The sequence below is a fragment of the Musca autumnalis genome, unplaced genomic scaffold (genome assembly GCF_047663935.1).
Source record: "Musca autumnalis isolate F117 unplaced genomic scaffold, ASM4766393v1 scaffold_1, whole genome shotgun sequence".
Lineage (NCBI taxonomy): Eukaryota > Metazoa > Arthropoda > Insecta > Diptera > Muscidae > Musca > Musca autumnalis.
In genome coordinates, this window is record NW_027411644.1 from 117,960,278 (window position 1) to 117,983,404 (window position 23,127).

General features: G+C 34.0%; 4 protein-coding genes across 5 annotated transcripts in view; 3 read left to right on the forward strand and 1 right to left on the reverse strand.

Moving 5' to 3' along the window:
- LOC141405507 (uncharacterized) overlaps positions 1–777 on the forward strand; it is a 63,114-nt gene extending 62,337 nt beyond the window's left edge. Inside the window, exon 7 of the mRNA XM_073989907.1 lies at positions 18–777. The gene's annotated coding sequence lies outside the window, so the exon portion shown is untranslated. The remainder of the gene's footprint in view (positions 1–17) is intronic.
- Positions 778–7,177: 6,400 nt separating this feature from the next.
- rtp (MORN repeat-containing protein retinophilin) lies at positions 7,178–8,071 on the forward strand. The gene is made up of 3 exons (XM_073990011.1): positions 7,178–7,316; positions 7,381–7,600; positions 7,666–8,071. Exons 1-3 carry the CDS (start codon positions 7,286–7,288, stop codon positions 7,931–7,933), a joined length of 519 nt encoding a protein of 172 aa, XP_073846112.1. The 5' UTR covers positions 7,178–7,285; the 3' UTR covers positions 7,934–8,071.
- Positions 7,234–13,623, reverse strand: Mms19 (MMS19 nucleotide excision repair protein). Of its 2 annotated transcripts, XR_012413222.1 has the most exons (9): positions 13,537–13,560; positions 13,319–13,461; positions 12,854–13,237; positions 12,444–12,793; positions 10,581–12,038; positions 10,268–10,513; positions 8,461–8,628; positions 8,113–8,393; positions 7,234–7,957 (listed from the first exon to the last, which is right to left on the reverse strand). XR_012413222.1 is itself a non-coding variant. In XM_073989995.1 (8 exons), the coding sequence occupies exons 2-8, from the start codon at positions 13,401–13,403 to the stop codon at positions 8,199–8,201; spliced, it is 2,886 nt and encodes a 961-aa protein (XP_073846096.1). In that variant the 5' UTR covers positions 13,404–13,461; positions 13,537–13,623; the 3' UTR covers positions 7,979–8,198. The 2 variants fall into 2 exon arrangements, 1 of the variants encoding a protein (XP_073846096.1); XM_073989995.1 differs by lacking the exon at positions 7,234–7,957 and having other exon boundaries at positions 7,979–8,393; positions 13,537–13,623.
- A 2,579-nt stretch (positions 13,624–16,202) lies between these two features.
- On the forward strand, positions 16,203–17,307 carry Vps37B (vacuolar protein sorting 37B). The gene has a single exon (XM_073989717.1). It carries the CDS (start codon positions 16,317–16,319, stop codon positions 16,956–16,958), a length of 642 nt encoding a protein of 213 aa, XP_073845818.1. The 5' UTR covers positions 16,203–16,316; the 3' UTR covers positions 16,959–17,307.
- The last annotated feature ends 5,820 nt before the right edge of the window (positions 17,308–23,127 follow it).

The window sequence follows — 23,127 nt, forward strand, 5'->3', positions numbered from 1 at the left end:
TTTTTGTTTTATTGCAGTTCATTTGGTTACTCTTAAGACCAAATACAATTTATGAAACTTTTTAATGACACCTTGTGTCTAGTTCCCCATTGCATAATGGTATGATAATTCCTCCGGAACAAAGGCATAATACTTTTTAAGGTTAAAACTGATGATCAATCATCTGATTAAGAAATTACCACTTTTATTTATAGTCCTAATTGTAGTTGATAAGAGATATTCTTTACTTGAATTAATAACACAATGAAGAAAAACAGAAAAACAGCAACGTCAATAATCATTAAAGAAAACTGGTAATTATTATATCTATATTATTCTTAAAAAAAAAAACAAAAACTCCTATTTATATTTATGTTTGATATTTATTTGAAATCTTTTGTATACACAATGGTAAGAATGTTTTAAAAATTTGCAACACGCATACATACATACATATATAAAAGATGCATACTTAGTAAAGTTTTTGTCCACTATAAAATATCCATGAAGAATAATTATTACACAGAAAAAAAAAAAAACATTTTTGTTTTATTGGATTATAATGTTTAATACATATTTTGTCAACACTATAATTATTATTATTACAATTAGTTTAAAGAAATAAGATCATTTGCAGCAATAAATAATAAAATTATCATTTATATCTATCAAAAGGGTATTTACCGTATAAAAACAATTACAACTACAGACAATTTTAGCTATCTATAGTATAAATAGTACACCTTAATTTGTGTAACAGAAATTATTAATCAATAAAATTTACTAATTAAAAACAAATACAAATGTTTTCAATTTTTTACCATATGAAATGTAATTATCTTTATAGGTTAGGTTAGGGGATATGCATTCACTTGTGTGACTACGCTAATCGGAGAAAGAAAAATGTCGGGGAGTAGAGTTCCCTTAAGAAAAAATTATAAAAAAAAAACAAAAAAGGCAAAAAAAATAGAAAGAAGTCTTTTATGTAAAATATTGACGTTTATGTAGAATTTTAGAGTGGTGATGGTAAGAAATTCGAAATTCGACTGTCGATATCTATGTTGGTTCTTCCCATGGCCTACAGACGTTAGAGATCAGACTTTGCAGTGACCCGTTAACAGTATCACAGTTTTGCATCCCTAACCTGTCATCCGCTCCACGATATTCTTTTTCCATGTCATCCTGTGGTCCAGGATTGTACCGAGGAATTTGCTTCCGGAGAAAATGGCAATGCAACTCCGTCTGTACTTCATATCTTAACCATTTTCTAATTGCCATTTGGAATTATTAGATATAATTCCTTGTTCATATTTTCGGATCACTTGCCGTTGAAGCTGAAAATAAAAATGTACTTCTTTGAACTGAAAATGAACGGAAAGACAAAACTCACAGGGAATTTTCGTTCAGAATAACCCTCAATATTTCTATTTACTCAGCGCAATCATGAACATCATCTCACCGTGAGTTTTCTCACTCTCTTTCGCTTATAAACATCATGAGGCATAGACTAATGAAAACATAGACGTCGGATCTCTCTCACCGACTAAGTTCGAATTGTGTGTTTTAAATAATAAACTCAATATAAAATGCCAAAAAATACAACTTAACAAATAGTTTGTTCTGACAAAAGTCTACATAGGGTTAGTTTTTAATGGGAACTATATCCTCAGATAAAAATATCCAAGAAATTGGTATATTTATTAGTCTATGCATAAGGGAGAACAAAACTCACGTTCGTGAGAAAAGTAGCTATCATAAATATCAAAATGTGTGAGGCAATTTTCTCTCATTACAGAAATCAAGTTGAGTTGAACAAAAAAAATTAATTAAAAAATCGACAAAACAAATATTTTGCATTTGTAAAGATAATCAATTGTATTTATTTTTGTTTTACGTTGAAAGTAACAAATAAAAAGCAATTAGAAATTCTTTTGGCAACTATACATGTTCATCCGTGTATCAATGAAGCATGGAAGACCTCAATCGAGTTTGGCGTAATTTGGAGTCGGAGTTGAAGTTGGCCAACATTTTTCAGAAATGGGAAGCGGTTCAGAATCATAGGATGACAACAGGAATGGAAGAGGAACCATTCAGGAGCAACCCCTTTCTGCAATTGTTTTTTTTTTTATTGAAATTGTATTTAAAATTCATGAGATTGGTTCAAATGTTGAAGATAGGAATTGAATTGTACTTAGCATTCATAGAATTGGTCCCAATGCTGGAGAAAAGATCGGATGTTTCACGTATTGTATTTATTTACAATTCTTGAAATTCCTTTAAATGCTGAAGATGGGATCTTCCACAACTTCATTTGAATCAATGCAAAAGATCCAGTGAAATATTGAGATCGCATGGAACTACTTCCACTAAATTTTGCATTTTTTCTTTGCATACGCTGAGGCGTTTGTCGTTTCGGCCATCATCCAAAATTCAATATTATACCCTAGACCAGCGTCGCCCAAGAATTTCCATCAATGTTTTAGTATGTGTGTATGTATGAGTGAAGAAAACAACAACCACATGATGTTTATTGTTTGTTTTCATTCACTTACACTGTAAGTGAGACAGAGAAGCAAATGCAAAAACAACTCAGTGGGCGCCCTAACTATCGGGCATGTTCTGTCATTCACCTCTGCACCTCACGTGTATCGAATACACCTAAAGCTGTTCTGCAACACACTTTACACCTAATTGGGGTGTATTCCTCACACTGTAATTTTGATGGCGAGAGCTGAGTGAATCCTTATTTTTTAAAGAAACTAATTGCAAATTCCTACAAAAAACTGCCTAGCACTAAAATTGAATGTGTTTTCTATGAGTATTTAAAAAAAATATTTAATTTTCTTAACACAATGTGATTTAAAAATATATTTTTCTTAAAGTACCAAATTCAACATGTACGCGCTCTTGTAGAAGTTCGTTTCTTTGTTTACCCTGTTTCGTAAACAATCAAACGAACAAAGCGTACATACCCACACACGCACGTGTATTCGTTGATGCGCCAACGCAGACTGATATGTTTTTCATTGTAAATGATAAAGTTTGAAAGCTGTAATAAAGCTTTCCAAAGTTCTTTCGTGAAATATGAAAGCTCTTTTCACGTGAAACACAGAACATCAATTGTTTTCACAGGTGAAGTGCATGTGTGATGTGAAATGGATACACCGTGAATTCCGGAACATGCCCGTATACTGTCTTTGCAAAGAAGCTCGTCCCTGCCCTAGACAGACGGCATTATATGTGCATTTAATTTTAACCTGACAGACGACAGTTTCTGCATTTACGAAACAGCTGTTTGCTGGCAAACAACTGTTTTGTTGTTGTTTGCAATGCAAATTGTGTCTCAGAGCATGAATATACTCTCTCTCCTGTATGAATATGGGCTCTCTTTTACAGCATTGCCATATTGAATTACCTAAATTCAGTTTAAATCAGGGGTGCTCAGGATAGTTCGTGTTTTAGTAGTGGTAAGACACTCTCCCCATTACTATAGTAACTTATAAGCAATGGCAAGTGAGAAATAAAGAGAGAATACGTGTGGTTTGTTTTTACGCTACCGTAAGGAAGTGATCACCAATGGTTTAAATTTCCTTTGATTTTGTGCATTAAGAATGTGGATAATGCACGAATTAATTTCAATTAAGGCAGTTAATGCAAATTAACGCTGCCGTATGTCTGGGGTATTAAACATTTGAATTTTTTTGCCATTTAATGAAATTCTTCGGGTGTAAATACACAATTTCCATATATCCGTCAAAACAAAAAACATCTGTTACAGATGTTGCCACATATGAAACATTTATTAATTTTTTATCAATTACCGAGTATTTCTAAAGTGGATTGTTGATAAGAAATATTTTTCGTTTTAGAAATATTTATTTAAATTAAAAAAAGTGTTTTACAAAAAGAATTATGAATTTAATTATTGCAAAATTATTTCCAAATAAAATAACGGTATGGCAACACATATTATATTTTCAAGGGTTCACAAAATGTGGCACTATTTTCAATTTTCGAACTTGTGAACCCTTCTTCACTTGTTTTGCTCCTCCCTTGTCATTTGTGATAGGTCGAGAAGTGAGCTGCAACTCACTTGTGAGATGCTCCCTACGTGAGTATTCATGATCGCTATGACTGAAACGAGGTTGCATAACGACGAAATTAATACTTTAATTGAAATTCTCAACTCCAGTTTTACATCGATCCATGAGGCTCATTCACAAAGGGGTTATGCTGAACGTAGATTTCGCGTGAGTTTTCTCACTTTCTCCTTTAAGTTGTAAGGACGGAAAGACAAAACTCACGGGGAATTTTTGTTCACAATAACTCCCAAGAAGTGAGGTGAGGGACGGAAATTTCCGCTATCCGAAAGATAAAAAATACTTTGCAAAATAAAGCATCATCACGCACCGGAGGAAAGACTCTGAGTAGTATTGTTTCCAAATAGATGCAACTCCAGAACATTATTATAAAAGAATCTATAAGAATGGAGGCAGTACAAACAGTAATCGTTTAGAGAATATCAAACTTGGTCCGCCAAAGAAATGTTTAAATTCAACGGAAGAAAGAAGTCACCATTTTATAGAAAATACGCAATAGATGGCAATAAGGAACGCCAATAACAATTCCCCTTCTATTATGTTTTAGACCTCAAGACCTCTATCACACCTGCTATACCCTCAGTGGCATTGCCATTGCTCAACATTCGGAATCAGCCGAAATTCCTACAGGGGCCTAATTATGTGATTCGATATCGAGTTGTTTCGACCTGAGTACTCAAAGTTGGGATGACAACATTCGTTATCGAGTAAAATTATCGAGTAATTGAGCATAAATTTGCGAGTAATTTATCGAGGCCAAATTGCCTATCGTAAACAAATAAAATTAAAGATTTCTTATTGTCTTTTTGTTTAAAATGTAAAAATTGTTGTTTGTTGTCGTTTTATAGAAGAAAAACGATGTTAGTAAATAATTGGCAGCATTTTTTAGACAATATAACAAGAGAAATTGGGAAAAGTCCTTTGCAGTCGTTTTTAGAAATTGTGAAAAATTTAGAATCAAAATGCAAGCAATCATTAAACAAAAACTAGTTTTGCAGTCGTTAAAAAATAAGTTGAAAAATAAGCATTTCTGCAAAACAGAAAAAAATATTTAATATTAATAGCCTTTATTTTATAAGTGAAGTACATTTTAAACATTTCATCCCCCGTTGTTTACCAAAGGAAATATTCTCTCAGAGAGGCTAATGCAAAACACCCACCAAACTCTCTCTCATTTATTTTGAGAGAGGATTATTAAGGTAGATGTATTAGCAATCCGTTACAACAATGTCAAAAAGATTTTGCAAGAATTAATAATTTTCTTAGCACAACTTCATACCGAAATTATTATTCAATGTATTGTTCAAAAAATTCCACAAATATTTACATTTTTCATTCATAATTTTGTTTTTTTGGTTCTTGCTTTCAAAAAAAACACCTTTTTTACATCTACCTTCATAATATTCCCTATAATATACGTAGGTTTTCATAGTTCGACTACCGGTTACTCTCGAAACATTCGATCAATGATTTCGATCGAATCCCGTCATGCCGCTTTTTTATCGTGTCGAAATCTTTTTCACGAGCAAATACTCGATCGAATCGAATCACGTAATTAGGCCCCTGATCAGTAGTATTTTACGAACCCTGAAAATATAAAAAGCATTATTCAGAATTTAAGCGACGAATATCCCCCGGTGTTGATGGAATATCTAACTTTGTGTTACGCAAAGTTCCAGTTGCTGTAATAAACTTCTTAACATACATCTTTAACAATTCCATCTACAACGGCTACTTTCCTGGTGTATGGAAGGAAGATGGCCAAACTCACTCAAAAGCGAATAGTGAAGTAGTCTCCGGCCACTTCTGTCAACGTGGGAAAATTACTAGAACACATACTGAAATAAAATCGAAAAACGAGTTTATCATTAATCCTATTTCAAACTTCCAATTTGGGTTCGAAAAATAACACTCAACTCAGCACGCCCTTCTCAAATTCCAAAGGGACATTACGTTGGATATGGAGAAGGCATTTGATTATATTTGCCACAATGGTTTCTAGATGAAACTAATTGATGTAGTTGAAATTATACATAATTACATTTTGGAAGGGAAAGTTGTTGTTCATACAAACAACAATACGTCACAAGATGGATTGGTCGGTCAACAGCGGAGTTCCACAGGCAAACGTGTGCTGCCTCCTTTTCTGTTCAATATTTTTCTTTCCTCTACACTAATACTCATTCAAAGGCCCTGATTTATGCTGACAACTGTTTGATTCATTTTCATAACACTTCGTCTGCTTTCGAACATTCGGAGTGAATTGACCGATATTATGAAATGCAGGGCATAAAAATTAATGCTTGAAAGCCATCTGTAGGTATGCACAAAAAGTCTCAAGCGATTAGTTGAAATGATTGTCAATTGAGGTGGTCATTGATAGTTTTAACTTCGGAATTTTTATTTCACCAAAGAAATACAGGAAACAAATCACATCAATTGTTGTTGTATGCTCTTTTTAACATAAAAATTGAGTTTTCCTACTATCTTACATTCGCTCTCCAATGAATACTATAGTTTTCTGACGACGATTTGGTTTTGCAAATTATAATCTATTCCCGTTTGTCGAAAAACGAGGTCAACCAACTAGTACAACCACCACCACACGATGGAAATAAATAATGCAAAAAGTAGAAAAAGACTTTGGGCGTAAGCTGTCGACAATGTGATACCCTACACCACTACCACCACATTCACATAGCCCAGAAAGTCTGCGTTCACATTACTACTTTTCAAAAATGATACAAAAACATTATATAAATGGGTAAATGAAAACAGTTTTCCTGTCAAATATTTTATTCGGACTCTTAAGTACAAGAATAAAAAAAATTACAGAAAATACATTACTATTACGAAGATAATGGTATAAACGTGTTACCCCCTGTTTTTGTAACTATTTTTCAGTTCAGTTGAAAGAGATACAGATAGTTCCGCGCGCAAAAAATAACACGGATGCAACAAGTTGGCTTTTCTAAACAACAGCGCACATGGTCACATTCCAAAAGACAGTAGAAAATCATGTTAATTAGATTTGGAAAATAGAACAAACACGTCCAATGTGAAACGATGAAGCCAAACAAAACACTTCATTGACTAGTAAACAATTGGCCATTGAACGAAGAAAAACGATAGACATAGCATACGACGGAGAATATTTGTAAAATTTCGTAGTTTTTATTATTATATGGAATTATTAATAGCTTAACATGGATGATTACGATGAGGGTCAACAGGGTGGTAAGTGAAAATCTAAGACAAAGTTTGATGCCATAATTGAAATTTTGGATTATTTATATTCCAGGAAGAGGTTCCAGCATGGAACCATCAGCCGCACAGGGTGCGGTGAAAGTTGGTGGCTGGCGTTATGAAGATTCAACACGTTACATTGGTGAATGGAATCAACGTGGAATGAAACATGGAGTTGGTCATTTGCAGTTTGCCGATGGAACGCGTTACGATGGACAATTTTTTGAGGGCATGAGTCATGGAATGGGTTGCATGTGGTTTGCAGATGGAGCCAAGTAATGTTCTCATTCCGTTCTTAGTTATTTATGTTATGAAACAACATTCCGCTGTACATTTCTAGATACGAAGGTGAATTCATGAATGGCTGGTTTCATGGTTTTGGCATATTTTGGCGTGCAGATGGTATGAAATTTGAGGGTGAATTTCGTGGTGGCAAAGTGTGGGGTCATGGTTTGGTAACATTTAAGGATTTTACACATGGTTTTCCCAGAAATGAAGGATATTTTCAAGACTGTCGTTTGGTGCGTAAACGTCGCTGCCCTGAAGTAGTACAAAAAGCCCAAAAATGTGCATTAATGGCCAGATCACAATGTGACCACCCCTACTGATGTTGACAAAATCAAATAAACGAACTGCAAAAAAAAAAAAAATAATTTAGTTGGAGTTTGTATTTATTCCACAATGTACTTTGTTACTGTTGTTGTTGTTATGTTATAAAATTAAACAATAATTTCTTTTAAAAAATAGTCTTCTTCTATACTAACACACACTTTACATACATACGTACATATAAAATTGTAGGTTTTCATGTTTCTCTATCTTAAGTAACTATCAACTCTTTGTTTAGGTCTTTACTTTGTTCATTTGGAAGAGTTATTCGTCGGTCTTTGGTGCTCCTATCATGTACCAAGCATTACGAGCCTGTACTGCTGCATTGCGTACCAAACGTTTGGGATCGTCGAGAGCTGTAGCCAAATCCAATACCACATCAACTTTGTAAGGTAGCAAAACGAATGTTGGATACTTTGTAATGTCATATAAAAGTTTGAGGGCGGATATTCTTATTTTCTGTAAGATAGAATTGAGAAATTACTTAGAGAAGGGAATTTGGATTCACATTGAGTCGGATATTTACCATGGAATTTTTACATGACGTTAGCTTTAGAGCGGCGGGAATTAAATGATTCAAGTGACTTCGGAAATATTCATCCTGGTGTTTAACAAAATTTTCACAAATTTGCAGAGATATTCCTTGTGTGTGTACATTCCCCGAATCCAGACATTTAAAAAGTATTGGACCAATCTGCAATAAAGTTTGGGGAGAAGTAGTAGATGTGATATAACATAACTATGTATATGACTTTATAAAACTCAATTAAATAAAACTAAATGATTTTAAACAGAATACTAGGTTGATGTGATAAGAAAAAAAGCTTCAAAAATACTTCACATCTGCCGATTTTGAATAATGTTTGTATAAATAGAAGTTATCAGACTCAACCTCTGTCTTCTTAACATTCACATCCGATATGCCTGATGAGCTGAATTAAACCACCAGCGAAACGATCGTAGCATATTGGTTGGGTGTGTGGGACTTCCCTAGAATTCAATATTTCTATACAAAACTCCTTAGATCGATTAATTCAATTAGTAAAACTAATGTCATTTTTGGCTGAAATATTTCATGGTCGAAGATCCATTGTTGAAGGCATAAATGTCTTTTTCTGTCTAATAGCTAATGTTTATTGCCAGCTGTAGTAGTTGGTTGCTACCGCGATGCAGTGATTAACATGCCCACCTTACACTCAAAAGGGCAGTGGTTCGATCCCAGACAAGAACATCAAAATTTCCTACGGCATTTCGTAATATTTTGTCCAAACTACTATGTTAAAGCTTAAAGATGGACCATATGAATCAAATTTCAAAAACAATTTTTTTGCAGGCGCCAAATAAAATGGCAGAAAACTTACAAACCCACGGCAGCGTGTTCATTGGTACCGGAATACCCGAAACCATAGTGTTTCGGCCAGCGGCTGCCTACCCAGCATCAAACCTATGCTTCTACGTAGGTTTCATACTACAATAACAACAACAGCAAACTTACGAGTTGAGTATCCTATTCGGCCAGACAAAAAAAGTTCAAAATTTCTGTTCGAGGATCGTTTTGCGATCCTTTTTACAGCGATATAATGTTTTTCGAGGCATAATGGCCTAAAAAGTTCTAAAAAATCCTACGGTGCCAACTAAAATGGACGATAGGCACGAAAACTCTCGAAAGAAGTGACTGACATTGGTCCAACCTTTGCACATCGTGATATTTCTCTCAAACTTAAATCAAGTTAGAAAATGCACTAGTTCGGACAACTCATTTCGGTACATTTATCTCAGAAGTTCAAAATTTTCGCTTAAGTGCATTTTAAGTGTTGTTCAAGGATTATTTTAAATTTTCGCTTAAGTGCATTGTTTTGAAATTCTTGTCGAAGGTAGTCCTTGTGATTCCGATTTTAACGATTTTTTTTGTTGGCAAGCCCATGCTTCCTGACGTAATGACCAAAAGCTCTAAAATATTCTACGGCGACTAACTAAAATAGCTGGTTAGTCGAAAGACCAACGGACAAAATTTGATGTTTTGGGCGTAAAATACACAAAAAATGTCTAAAAAATTACCATTTCGGGGGGCCCGGGCCTCCGTCTGGCTACGTCGGTGGGTGGAATGAAACAACGCTCAATGGTCTGATTGTACCAGAATACCGACATCTATTCTGGTGCTCCGTACCTACAATAAATAGGTCTGCTACAACAACAAAACAATGTTGTTAGGATAATTATGTTTAAACACTTTTCTCATGTCTTCGGCATTTTTATGCGTTGGACTAAAGTCTCCGCGCAGGTGCAATGATATATTTTGTGTATATAAGTATTATAAAAATATACATATTTACCTTTTCTATATTCATTTTCAAGACAGCATGAGGTGTTGCCTTCAATACATACACAAAAGCAGTCAAATGATGTTCACAATACTGCTCCAACTTATGACCCAGTTTCGCTAAAATCATATGGAAGAATTTTTGTTGGAATAACAATTTCACTTGTGGCAAATGCAACTGTGGATATTCAGCTGATAAAATTTCAAATGCCAATGCGGCCGCTGTTGATAACGAAGGATGGTCCAACAGATCGGATAGCTACAAGAATACAAAGTTTAATAAATCAAAGGAATGTGAAATAGATTTGTGTATTATGTGGACTTACAGTTTCTACAATTTCACCTGCTTCATTACTGCCACGCGTAATCAGACCCTTGCCTACCCATGATAATGCTTCGACAGCTTTCTTGTTTTCCTTTTTAATAGCTTCCTTGAGTTTGTGGATGATACGTTTTATTGCACCACGATTATTGTCACTGTATTCAATTTTGTTCACTAAACTACAGAGCAAATGATGGGCAACCTCACGCATACCTTCATTTTCCGACTGCAATGACAGTTGTGTTAGGTCACCTAGCAGACGCTCGAAATGATCGTCGAGACTTATGTCTTTATGCAAATAGCCTAGCAGACCTTTGGCTACATACAGATCTGGCTCTAGTTGCAAATTTAAATTACTCAAATATTGGGTTGCCACCATAAATTGTTCAGCAATTGCTAGAGTTTGGACAATAGCACTTAGAGCACGCGCAATTTGTGTAAGAACGGCGGAATTTAAATTTTTATTATTCTGCGCCAATTGCACCAGCTTGTCTATAAGTTCACTGTTATTTTGAAGATCTTGAATAAACCTTTCATCTTCAGTCTTTAGTAAACGATTTAGGGCTTCCAATGACAGAAGTCTTACTTCATTAGGTACATCATTTCCAAATATTTGCTGGAAGAGTAAATCCAAAATACGTTCGGTGAAAGCAATTTGCCTTACTAGAGGCATTAGATTCCATAAAATTTTTTGCTTTACAAAGTTTGAAAATATGCCGAAATTTCTTATACATCCATCAATACAATTCGATTGTAATTCGATAGGATACAAGGCTCCCAAACGTTCTAACAGGGGTTGTGTTTGTTCCAAATCAATCGACTCGTTTGTCAGCAAGCTCATAAGAATTCTATAAACAAGTACTCTATTAGATTCAGTAATGATTGGCGCACACTCGATAAGCACGGCCAGGGACACCTTAAACAAATCTTGATTTACGTTTACATCTCCAGATTCTGCATCGACTTTTTTCAAGCTGGCAATAATATGGGAATGGATTTGAGAACACAACTCCGTATCGAGTGCTTTAAAATCAGCTTCTCCTTTTAGTGAAATTATGTTAAACATTTGTGCAACAATATTGTAAATTCGTATACGTTGATCATCATTCAGGGTGTTAGGATCTTCATTTAGTTTAATAAGGAACGTGTTGAGGATTTTCCCACTTGCAAATACCGAATCTCCAGCTACACAAACCAATGCAATTGTAGAGGCAGAATTAAACAAGCGATGATTAACATCACTTAGATGCGTTAAAATTGTCCCCAATATAATCGTTTGGTAATTATGGCTAATATCTGTCTTTGCCGTCGCTTGTTCTAATACACAACGTAAGGTACGCAAAGCATATGATATAACATCTGTATTATCGGAACCGGGAAACAGTTCATTCTTCAAGGCAGTCCATATTTGTTCAAAATGAGATTCTAAAAGATCGCAAGGAAACTTAAGTGCAGCCTGATACTAGAAGAAAAATGAGAACAATATTTATATGATTACTGAAACAACTAAGAAAGAAGTCAGCCAATAAAATTGTTGCGGTAAACTTCATTCCGATCATAAATATCAACTCCCCGTGAGTTTTCTCACTCTAGCCTTTAAGTTGCAATAGCAGAGAGACGAGACTGACGGGGATTTGATATTTCTGGCATAAGTCCAGTTCAAGTCACGGTCTTGCATCAAATTGACAATAAATTAAATTCCCGTTTGAAATTCCCCCGTGATTTTTTCAATTCCTTAACGAAGACATGTCAGGGTAGTCAAAATATCGAAATGATTAGAAACCGGACACTTAACTGGGCGCGCTCCTTTTAAACGCTTTCATTTGTTGGCTCTCACTCGTTTTTCATATTCAATATTCAAACGTACCAACAATTCTAAGGAATCACATTTGGCCACAACCAAATCACTCTCCAATTTCTCCAAAGCCAATGCTACAGTCCATTCAACAAATTCCGGTGAAGCCACAAGACATTGCGTTAATTTCCTTGCCAAATTGTCTCTTGTTATTGTATCAGGGTCATTTTTAGTTGGATTGAAATCAATGGGGAAATAACAAGCAAATACTTCGAACATTTCTTCGCTTAAATGCAACAATGGATATGTTTGAATAAATTCTGGCATAAAAGTAAATATAAAATCCAAATTTCTTGGATCACGTTCTCCGTCCAAGGAATTTATTATCCCGTAAATAAAATCTCCGGACATTGCTTTTAATTCTGTGGAATGAAATATATGAAAAAAAGCATTTTCTTGACCATTGAAATCTTCAACCTTACCGTCAACATATTTCTCCGAAATATATTTAAATAGCTGGAATAAGCGAAACCGATCGCTGCGTAATTGCGACTGACATGTTGTGTTCAAGAAGAAATTTTGTAGAAGCATCACAACACATTTTCCGGGACAGTGTTTCATATGAACCAAGGCTTCGATACCCTCTATAATGGCAGGTACAACATTGTGGTGATCCTTAAGACGGGCTGCATAAAAATTCGACAACACCTCCACCTGTTCGGCATTAAGGTGATCATTGGGCAATAAACCCAAGACTCTTGAATATAGAAGTGTTCCCTGTACACGTTTCTCCACGCTGCTAGAGGTCAAACAGAATTGTAAACTTTCGCATAATTTAACCACATCATATGTTTTGTTTTCAATATCTGAAATAGAATATGTTATTATTTTTACTATCAGCCCACCACCCACTCATCTGTTCATTGTATATTTAAAACCAACCTTACCTTTAGCTATTTGTTCTGCACTTTGTTTTAAAGTTGTTTCACTTTGTATTGCCTCCTCAATGGAAGCTTGACACAGAGGAACCATTGTTTCTACTCACACTTAATACAATAATCAAATAGTAATAAATTGTAACAGTAACTTCCTATTTATATGAAAATTGAACAAAAGAATTATTTTTATAGTGTCAAGTCAATGGCACGATAATAAAGGACATTACCTTAGAGATTTGTAAGACGAATTTCAATTAATCGACTTATAAAAACTTCCGTACATGTCGAAATTAGTTTTTGTACATGGTACAATTACTTAGGTAGATGCCTCAGCCCAGCTGATCGAATCTAAATCGTCAAAACACTAGGCAAGATCATGATGAAATTATAAGGTGGCGTAAAACGGCCAGCTGATTGGTTTCAATCTGTCAAATATTTTGTTATTGTGAATATCTATTTTGTCCGAAAATTCTTCAATATGTCAAAATGTTTGTTTACGTTTTCATACAATTTATTCACAATAACAAAATATTTGACAGATTGAAACCAATCAGCTGGCCGTTTTACGCCACCTTATAATTTCATCATGACACTAGGAATTCGCCATGAAAAACCAAAACAAAAACCATGGTACCATGCATGGCCCAATTATACAGGTCCTCTCTCAAGCGAATTCAAACAATAACAAAGATTTGAAATGTCAAAATTCATAAACAAAGGCGAAAAATTTGTTTTCGCCCACACGGAATATGTTTGAGGCGAATTTCTTTATTGTCAATTAAGGTAGATGCATATATAACATTTTCCGAGAAAAAGTTGTTGACGCAGTTATTTTTGTTTGGCGTAACAGAAAATACCAGCTGATCGATCTTTAACTGCCAAAATAAGTTATTGTAAATTAAATTCTAATACAAAACACAACAAATGTTGACATTTTACGTGTACAACATAAAGTGCATTTGTTTTCTTTTTTCGATATACATCTACCTGTTCCTCTACAGTTTGACATTTCTCTACCTCACAGCGAATTCAAATGACAAATATGAATTTTGACAGCTCAAATCAAAATCATTTGTTTTTGAGAGAGGACCTTTATAATTGGGCCATGGTACCATGGTACAATTAGAAAGGTAGATGCCTCAGCAAAGCTGATCGAATCTAAAACGTCAAAAAACTATGAATTCGCCATGAAAAATCAAATCAAAAAACCATATGATTCGGTAAGTAAGAGATAGCATGTCTACACTTTATAGGCAAACACAAGCGATAAAAAGAGACAACAAGAGACCATTTGGCGAAAATGTTGACAGTTTACATTACAAAAAAAGTTGCTTTGTTGTAGCAATTCGCCGATGCATCTACCTTTCTTATTGTACCATGGAAAAATCAAAACAAACAACCACATGATTCGGTAAGTAAGAGATAGCATGTGTTCACTTCACTGTACAAACACAAGTGATAAAAAGAGACAAGAAACCGTTCGGCGAAAATTTTGACAGTTTACATTACAAAAAAAGTTGCTTTGTTGTAGCAATTCGCCGATGTTTCTACCTAAGTAATTGTACCATGAGAAAATCATGCTTATCCAAGCCTAAATTTATGTCAAGAATAAAGAAATGCAAGATTGCATTTTAATTAGGTAGTTCCATGGTACAATTAGAAAGGTAGATGCCTCAGCCCAGCTGATCGAATCTAAAACGTCAAAAAACTATGAATTCGCCATGAAAAATCAAAACAAAAAACCATATGATTCGGTAAGTAAGAGATAGCATGTCTACACTTTATAGGCAAACACAAGCGATAAAAAGAGACAACAAGAGATCATTTGGCGAAAATTTTGACAGTTAACATTACAAAAAAAGTTGCTTTGTTGTAGCAATTCGCCGATGCATCTACCTTTCTTATTGTACCATGGGTAGTTCTTGGCCATTAAGGTGAGATTTTGGGAAAAATTCATAATTTCAAGAAACTAGTGTACACGGTTTCATGTGTTCTGCAATTTTGCTTTGTTGCAATATTCGTATGAAACAAACAGACCATTTTATTTTACTTTCATGTCACAATTTCAGTGAAATTACTTTTAGTGTGGCCCGGGACATATGAAATCAAGCGTGAAGCAAGCTACAAAGTTCATTGTATTGTTACGAATGTAACTGATAGTTTTATGTTAGTTTAGTTTTATTTCCGTTAATTTAAAAATTTGAATTATAACGTAAAGTTTGTATTACGCAGTTACTTTATTTAAGCAACAACAACTACCATGTAGAACTCTCTTCATCATTCTAGTCGTTACATTACCTTTTGTTAATGTTCTTTTGTTTGTTTTGCCATAATAATGTAATTATCGTTTAGTTCCTACTTCTTGTATTTCGTGTAGTTGTTTGTTGTTGTAATTACGTCATTACTGTGCTTGTCTACTTGTATGTATGTGAGTATGGTTGTTCGCTTAGTGTGAATGTGCGTCTGTGTGTTCGCTGCACAGATTCGAGAGGTTGCCATATGTTCTAGATATTTCTAGACCAAGGAGATTTTGGGTATAAATAGAGTTACGAATGGCAACATTGAGTTGTGTTGTGTTTTAAGCGTTGAACTGAACAGATCGGTTAAAGAATTGCTGCGTGCTAACTAGAGACTAGCTGTGTGCTAAGTAATTAAAGTCGGTTCTGAATAAGTGTAATAAAGTAAATAAAGCATTGTAGAAACGTAATCTAAAACGAACCCTGTTTTATTTGGTACAAATCGTACTGGGAAATAAAACAACGTCTACACGGAGATTAGTTAAATCTAATTCCGCAACAGTATTTTAACATTAAAATAAAATTCGATTATTAAACAGCGACTTTAATTTCGGTAAAAGTCGATTACGATTTTCAAATCCCTTATTTGCCAAGAATGAAAAACAAGAAAAACAAATTACTCATACGTCATACTCACTGTCAAAACAAACAAAGAATAAATAATAAATTTGTAAATTTGAAGAGAATTACATTCATTTTATCCAGGAATTATGTATCAGGAATATTTAAATCAATTGCAAGTTACCATAAGTCCTTTATCCAAGGATGAACTTAACGATTTGCTCAACGACGATGAAAAGCTTGATGAAAAAATCGACTCGGTGTTGGAGGTATTGAAGGCTGAAAAAGATAATTTGTTTGCTGAAAATCGATCAAAGGCTGAAAGTAACATTGAAAAGGAACCGAAGATCATCGAATTAAAGGGAAAAATTGCTGAGCTAAATGAAGAGGGAAAACGTTGCTGCGAAGCAGTGCAGGAAAGACTAGCTCAGATCAAAGAGAAATCAGGAGGTGTTAGCCAAGAGACGGCGCTGGCTCTGTTGCAGACTGCAGCAGCCGAAAGTGAAGAGGCATCGGAAGAAATTGTTAAGAAGTTCACAGACAATGAAATTACAGTTGAAGCATTTTTGGAGGAATTTTTAGCAGCTCGTAAAAACATGCACCTACGCAAACTAAAGGCTGAAAAAATGCAAGACTTGATGAAACGTCAAGCTCAAAGTGGTCGTAATATGCCAACTGGCCCTGCCTATAGTAATATACCATCAAGCGGATTTTATCCAGCTCCCCGTGGTGGAGTACCATATCCCGTTGGCGGACCCATGATGCCAATGCCACCACCTCGTCCCTATTGATAGCCATAACAGTGATAATTTGAAATACAATTTCATCTGTTCACCTCATAGTAGCGTACAAACCTATTGCTCTTGTTTGCAATTAATTTCAAAATATATTTTATTTTGAATTTGAATTAATGAACAATATTTGAAAATCTCCAAAAGCGAGTGACAATGAATCTGTTTTTTTAAATGACAACCAAAAATTGTTCTAAAACTTATATTTCCCATAACATTTCGATTTTATCCACTTTTATATTATGAAATAATGATAAACTTTAAATAGAAACATATGTTATAGTTATTCGGGCGATTGTTATAAGTAAATTAGTATTGCAAAAACAATAAATACACCATATATAATATATTTTATTTCGTATATTAATTCTTTTGAAAGATGTGTGATTAAAAAATACGTATGCTAAAGAATAGCTTTCGAGACCAATTTTGTAGAAGTCAAATAACGTGATTTTCGTGATTGTTTGTGTTAAAATCCAACCACAATGTAATATTTATAAACAAAATATCGTATTTAATAATGAGTTATAAAAAATATAATGAAAAATATAGGCAATATTTCAAAATGACAAAGTTAATCTGGATAAAGACAGGAATTATTGGATCATCTGCGCATTTCGGCCATAATTTCATCGATTCTTTAGACATACAATTTCGGGAATATAAAACGAACCGAAAAAAATTGTGTAGCATTTCTATATTAGATAAGGATGCCGAACTGAATAGGAATAATTATGAAGAGGCAAAGTCACCAAATATCTTCGTTTTTTGTGATGAGGTAACCTGTTTCGCAATATGTAAGAAATTAATTATCCAGCATAGTTCTTCATTTTTTGTATTATTTTTATACAACTTACTCGCATTAATATTACTTGAAATATTAGGACCATTTTTGTTTAATCTTTGGTGAATTGACATCACTAACAACAACTTCCTGATCTTGAGATTTTTGACGACTGCAATAGCCTATAGCAACAAAAATCAGAGCTACAGCAATAATCTCGATTAAAATACCCATTTTTATGCTTAAATTTGTTTTGTTCTCTAAGGCTTCTTGATTATTCGATTGACATAACAGGTATTTAAAGGAACTTAAACCTTGTAATATATTCATTAAATGGAACTCTCAATGTTAAGAAGGAGCTTCGCATATTTAATATTTTTATATTCTGCTACGTATTTCTAATGGTATATTCAAAAGTTGACACGATGATATCAACTGTGGATATTGAATTTTTAATAGCTGAATGCAGACTCATCTCGAGTTTCTGCAAAGGACAAGATATAGTAAGAGTGGGACATTATTGAAGGATTGGTTGGCTACTATTTTTTACTATGTTTGTTTTGTTTATTGTTGAAGATTCAATCTCATTTCGATTGCTTGAGTGGAGTATTCCCCCATTGGCTCAACTTCATTTATTACCCTCTATTACAGAGAGTAATGTTTTTCAAAACGAACTGACAGTGTTGCAAAATTTTACTGATCGCTACCAATATCATGATTTCATCCCGGCGAAGGGAATTATCAATTGGCTTCTCAGTTTTTGAAATGATGCCTTTTTAGTGAAAAACCGAACTCTTTAAGTGTCTAGTATTCCCAAATGAATGAGAATCACATTCACTTTTCGGCTTTTCCAAAGAAACACCAAAATCAAAATATTGCAACACATCAGCACGTATCAACTAAGAATTCGTCGAATTCTGTGCGTTGAAAACAACATCACCACAGTTGCCTGTGAGGTTGTTTATTGGAATTTTGTTTTTTTTTTTTTTTAATTTTTAACAAAGCTCCAATCCGCCCGTGCCTCGGCTGTTTTTTGTTTGTTTTGTTTATTGTTGAAGTTCAATCTCATTTTCGATTGTTTGAGTGGAGTATTCCCCCATTGGCTCAACTTCATTTATTACCCTCTATTACAGAGAGTAATGTTTTTCAAAACGAACTGACAGTGTTGCAAAATTTTACTGGTCGCTACCAATATCATGATTTCATCCAGGCGAAGGGAATTATCAATTGGCTTCTCAGTTTTTGAAATGATGCCTTTTTAGCGAAAAACCGAACTCTTTAAGTGTCTAGTATTCTCATATGAATGAGAATCACACTCGGGTTTTCGCTAAAAAGGCATCATTTCAAAAACTGAGAAGCCAATTGATAATTCCCTTCGCCGGGATGAAATCATGATATTGGTAGCGATCAGTAAAATTTTGCAACACTGTCAGTTCGTTTTGATAAACATTACTCTCTGTAATAGAGGGTAATAAATGAAGTTGAGCCAATGCACTATAGGTCAAACAGCCCATTTTACTGGCCAAAAGTCAGATTTCGCACTTTGTATTTTCACTTACTTTGTGTTACTTTCTTGTAAGAAACACTTCAAATATAAGTCCCAATTTACATTAGGCGAGTTTACTTGCGGCAATTGTCAGTTTGTCGGTGAGAGAGGGTGCTGAGAGGCAAAGGGTTACCATATGCCTCACCTCTCTCTCCTACAAAATGACAATTGCCGCAAGTAAACTCGCCCAATGTAAATTGGGACAAATAAAAATAAATTTTGTTTTTGTATGAGAAATTATACCGTTACATGGCAGGCTGCCAAATATGTATTATCAATTCAATTCAATTTATTTTCATAAATGGGAACCTAGCCCATAGGGCCAAGAGCGGTTCCAAAAGCTACAAAACATACACTACTCCAAAAATATCCAAATATCTTTAAAAACTTGTTAACGAAATATGTTTACTTGTATACGTTCAGGGTGAAACAAAACACAATATTAGCTTAAGTAACGATTTGATTAGAAAGTATTCGATATCTATTTATCAAAAATGCCCTCCTATCATCATTTATGTGTATAAATAGTTATTAAATGGGTGTTAACTTTGAATTTTCGAAAAAAGTAGATCATTTTGAGGTTATGTACGTTTTTAAAGTCTCGGCAACGTTCGGCAATGAAAGTGAAAATTGAAATTGGTTCAATAACTCGTGCCGAATGCAGAAAATTTTATGTGATTTTGCGTAAATTTGCTCGACAAGAATTATACAACTTTTATTAGGTTACCATATTTTCCATAATATTGATTTTTTGAAGTCAGGGTTAAACCTCTTACCAAATAATGTTAGCCCAATTGGAGTCTACAGCATTCTGCTGTCTTCTAAAGTCAAATTATTTACAAATCTTTTATAAATATATACAGTTATAGTCAAAATATGTCACATCATATTGTGGGATTTTCAAGGTAATAATATTAAGGCATATTCACATTAAAACTAAAACGAAACACAACAAAAAAGCTTCTGAACTTATCGGACGTCGATGTCTTCAATTCTGTAGACAAATAACAGACCTTCCAGTTTTTGTCCCCAAAGGGTTAAGGTACCAGTTGTGTATTTGGTCCATAAAGAGTTAATTTTTTGGTCCACGTTGTTCCATTTTTCTCCCTGAATCTAGAAACGCTATATTAACATAAACCAAATACTTGTTTTAACTTTAAGACTTTTGGCCAATAAAATGGCCCGTTTGACCTATAGTGCAATGGGGGAATACTCCACTCAAACAATCGAAAATTTTTTACTATGTTTAGCTCTGCTAAGGGGCGGAACGGACCAAGATCTTTTTATTTTGTCGAATAAGATAATTAAATTTTCTTTTTTTTTGCGCATACGAATTTATCGTAGATTTTTAAAAGCCTTACCGATTCTTGCGCTCTCTATTTGCAATCTCACTGAAAATAAACAACAATAGGTTATAGTTGTCTTCATAGCTCCTCTAATATTTTTGTGTTATTATTAAACTTGAAACAGCATTTATCACCATTCATAATCCACGGAAATCATAAGAGCTAAAATCGAACATTGACAAACCATCTAGACCTTTGGCATGAACATTATTGGACTTATTTGCCGGTGTCGCAGTATCTTCAAAGCTAATCCATATACCATAATTACCATCACCAACCATTGGATTGGTTGGATCACTGGACATGTGTCAGAGGAGCATAATGGTAAGCTTTAAAATGATTTGGTAATTTCGCCTAAATTTCAGGAGAACTTAAAAGAGGTGTTTTACTTTGCATGACAGCTTCAGCGACTTTTTGGCAAAATAGGAGCACCACCACTGGCGCTTCAGTCTGGTGCCAATTTCCAGGCATCGACCCAAAAAAAGTTTTTTTGGTTGACATGATAGTGGAGTCAATAGACAATTTGAAAACCTGCATTGTAAAGGACGATGAGGAAGAAGATCGGCTGCTTTCCGAGGAATTCTAATGTTTTTTTTTTTTCAATTTTTTTATATATATATATTAATATAATATATATCTATATTATTATAATTAATATTTGATTCATTCTTTATTCATTCATTCTTAAATTATAATTAATATTTTATTCATTCTTGCTCTTTTTTCAACTGTAATATTTTACTCCTAATTCAATTCATTTATTCATTCTTGCTCTTTTTTCATTCATTGCTATTTTTTTTTCATTCATTGATTCACATTGATGCGTACTAATAAAAAATTAACTTCCTAATTCTTATTTGTTTTCTTTGACAAAGGGTTTATGGGAGCACCATTTCTTTCAGAACTGTTGAAGATTTTGACATGTCCCCTTTTAATAGACGTTTGCAATATCACAAAGAAAAGAATCTGCTAAAAGTGAGCAATATAACCCGAGATTTTGAAAAATTTAGGACATATCGTCGGTGTCATGCTTAAGTGTTCCATACGCCATTTTTGAGATAAGGTTTTGAACCATGCTCTTTTAGATTTTTTGGTCGGTTTTTCTCTATCTCTTATAGTTTCAGAGATATTTAGATGCCAGTATGTTCCATATCCGCTTTGTGACCCAAAAAATCTTGTCGTTTTGTTCCATATCCATAAAGCCTGGCGTATGGAACAAAACATCTTTGAACTTTTGAGTTCCATATCCATGTCGTTTGGCGTATGGAACAAAAAGAGTCAAAAACGAATTGTTCCGCACCAAAAATGATGGCGTTTGGAACAAAATATTGCCAATTTTTGCCAAGTTACGGAAAAGTGTGGCGTATGGAACAAATTTTTTTAAAGGACTTTGTTTAAAAACTGTGCAGTAATAGTTTCTAAATCCAAATATTTTTGAATATTGTATTGTTGTTATATGAAAACGAAAATTTATCAATCGTTTAAACAAAAAATCCCTAGTTTAAAGACAAAATTTTGATGTAAGTCCACAAAAATATACGTAAAAACGTCCATTCGACTTGAAGCTTACCGACTATAAAAATGGTATTATAAGAAAATCGCGTTTAAATGTTTTATGTTACCTTAGAAATGCAAAATATCAATCCGTTTTGTCCGATCGAAATTTTTACCACAAAAAAAATAGTGATAAGAGGAGGAAATCCCTTAAATAAATGTTAAGGAAACCTATAATAATGGTCCTTATTGTATTTATATGAGAAAAATAAATGTTTCACTTGAAGTCCTGATTTTTAAACTCCACAGTAGCACTTCATATAAGGGAGGTGGAACACGATTGATAAAAAGTGTGTTGGTTGAAATGTGACAAAACGTGTTCCATGTGACACAAACTGCCAAAAACATGAAAAAAAGATTCCATGGAACAATTCAGGAACTTTTTGCAATTATAAAAATTTACCATAACTTCTAGACTATCACAGATATCTGACTAACATAAACTACTGATATATTCAATGAGTTTAGTTAAGTAGAACTGAGCTCTTAAAGTATTGGATTATTGCACCATTTTTATCCTGTATGGCCTTAAACATTAACTTGAGTTTTTCTCGAATCAGGCAAATGGCGTATGGAACACTTAAGCATGACACCGACGATATGCTGATTATACTGATTATATCGACACCTCCAAATAATAGTATGCTAAGTCTAAAAAGTGAGTTTTGCAGGAGTAGCTCTCAAAGTTTGGAAATTTCTTTGACCTTCAGTACTATGCTAAGTCAATATTTGTTTATAACTTCTGTTCGGATTGACCGATCATTACCACCAATAATAATTTAAGTTAAAGGACGTTCGACACCTCCAAATAATAGTTTGCTAAGTCTAAAATGGGTATCAAATGAAAGTGCTCAACAAGCAGAATACAATGTACTATATAAAGTTAAAATCTAAGATGGCGGCCTCTACAAAATGGCGTATAATCAAAATGGGTATCAA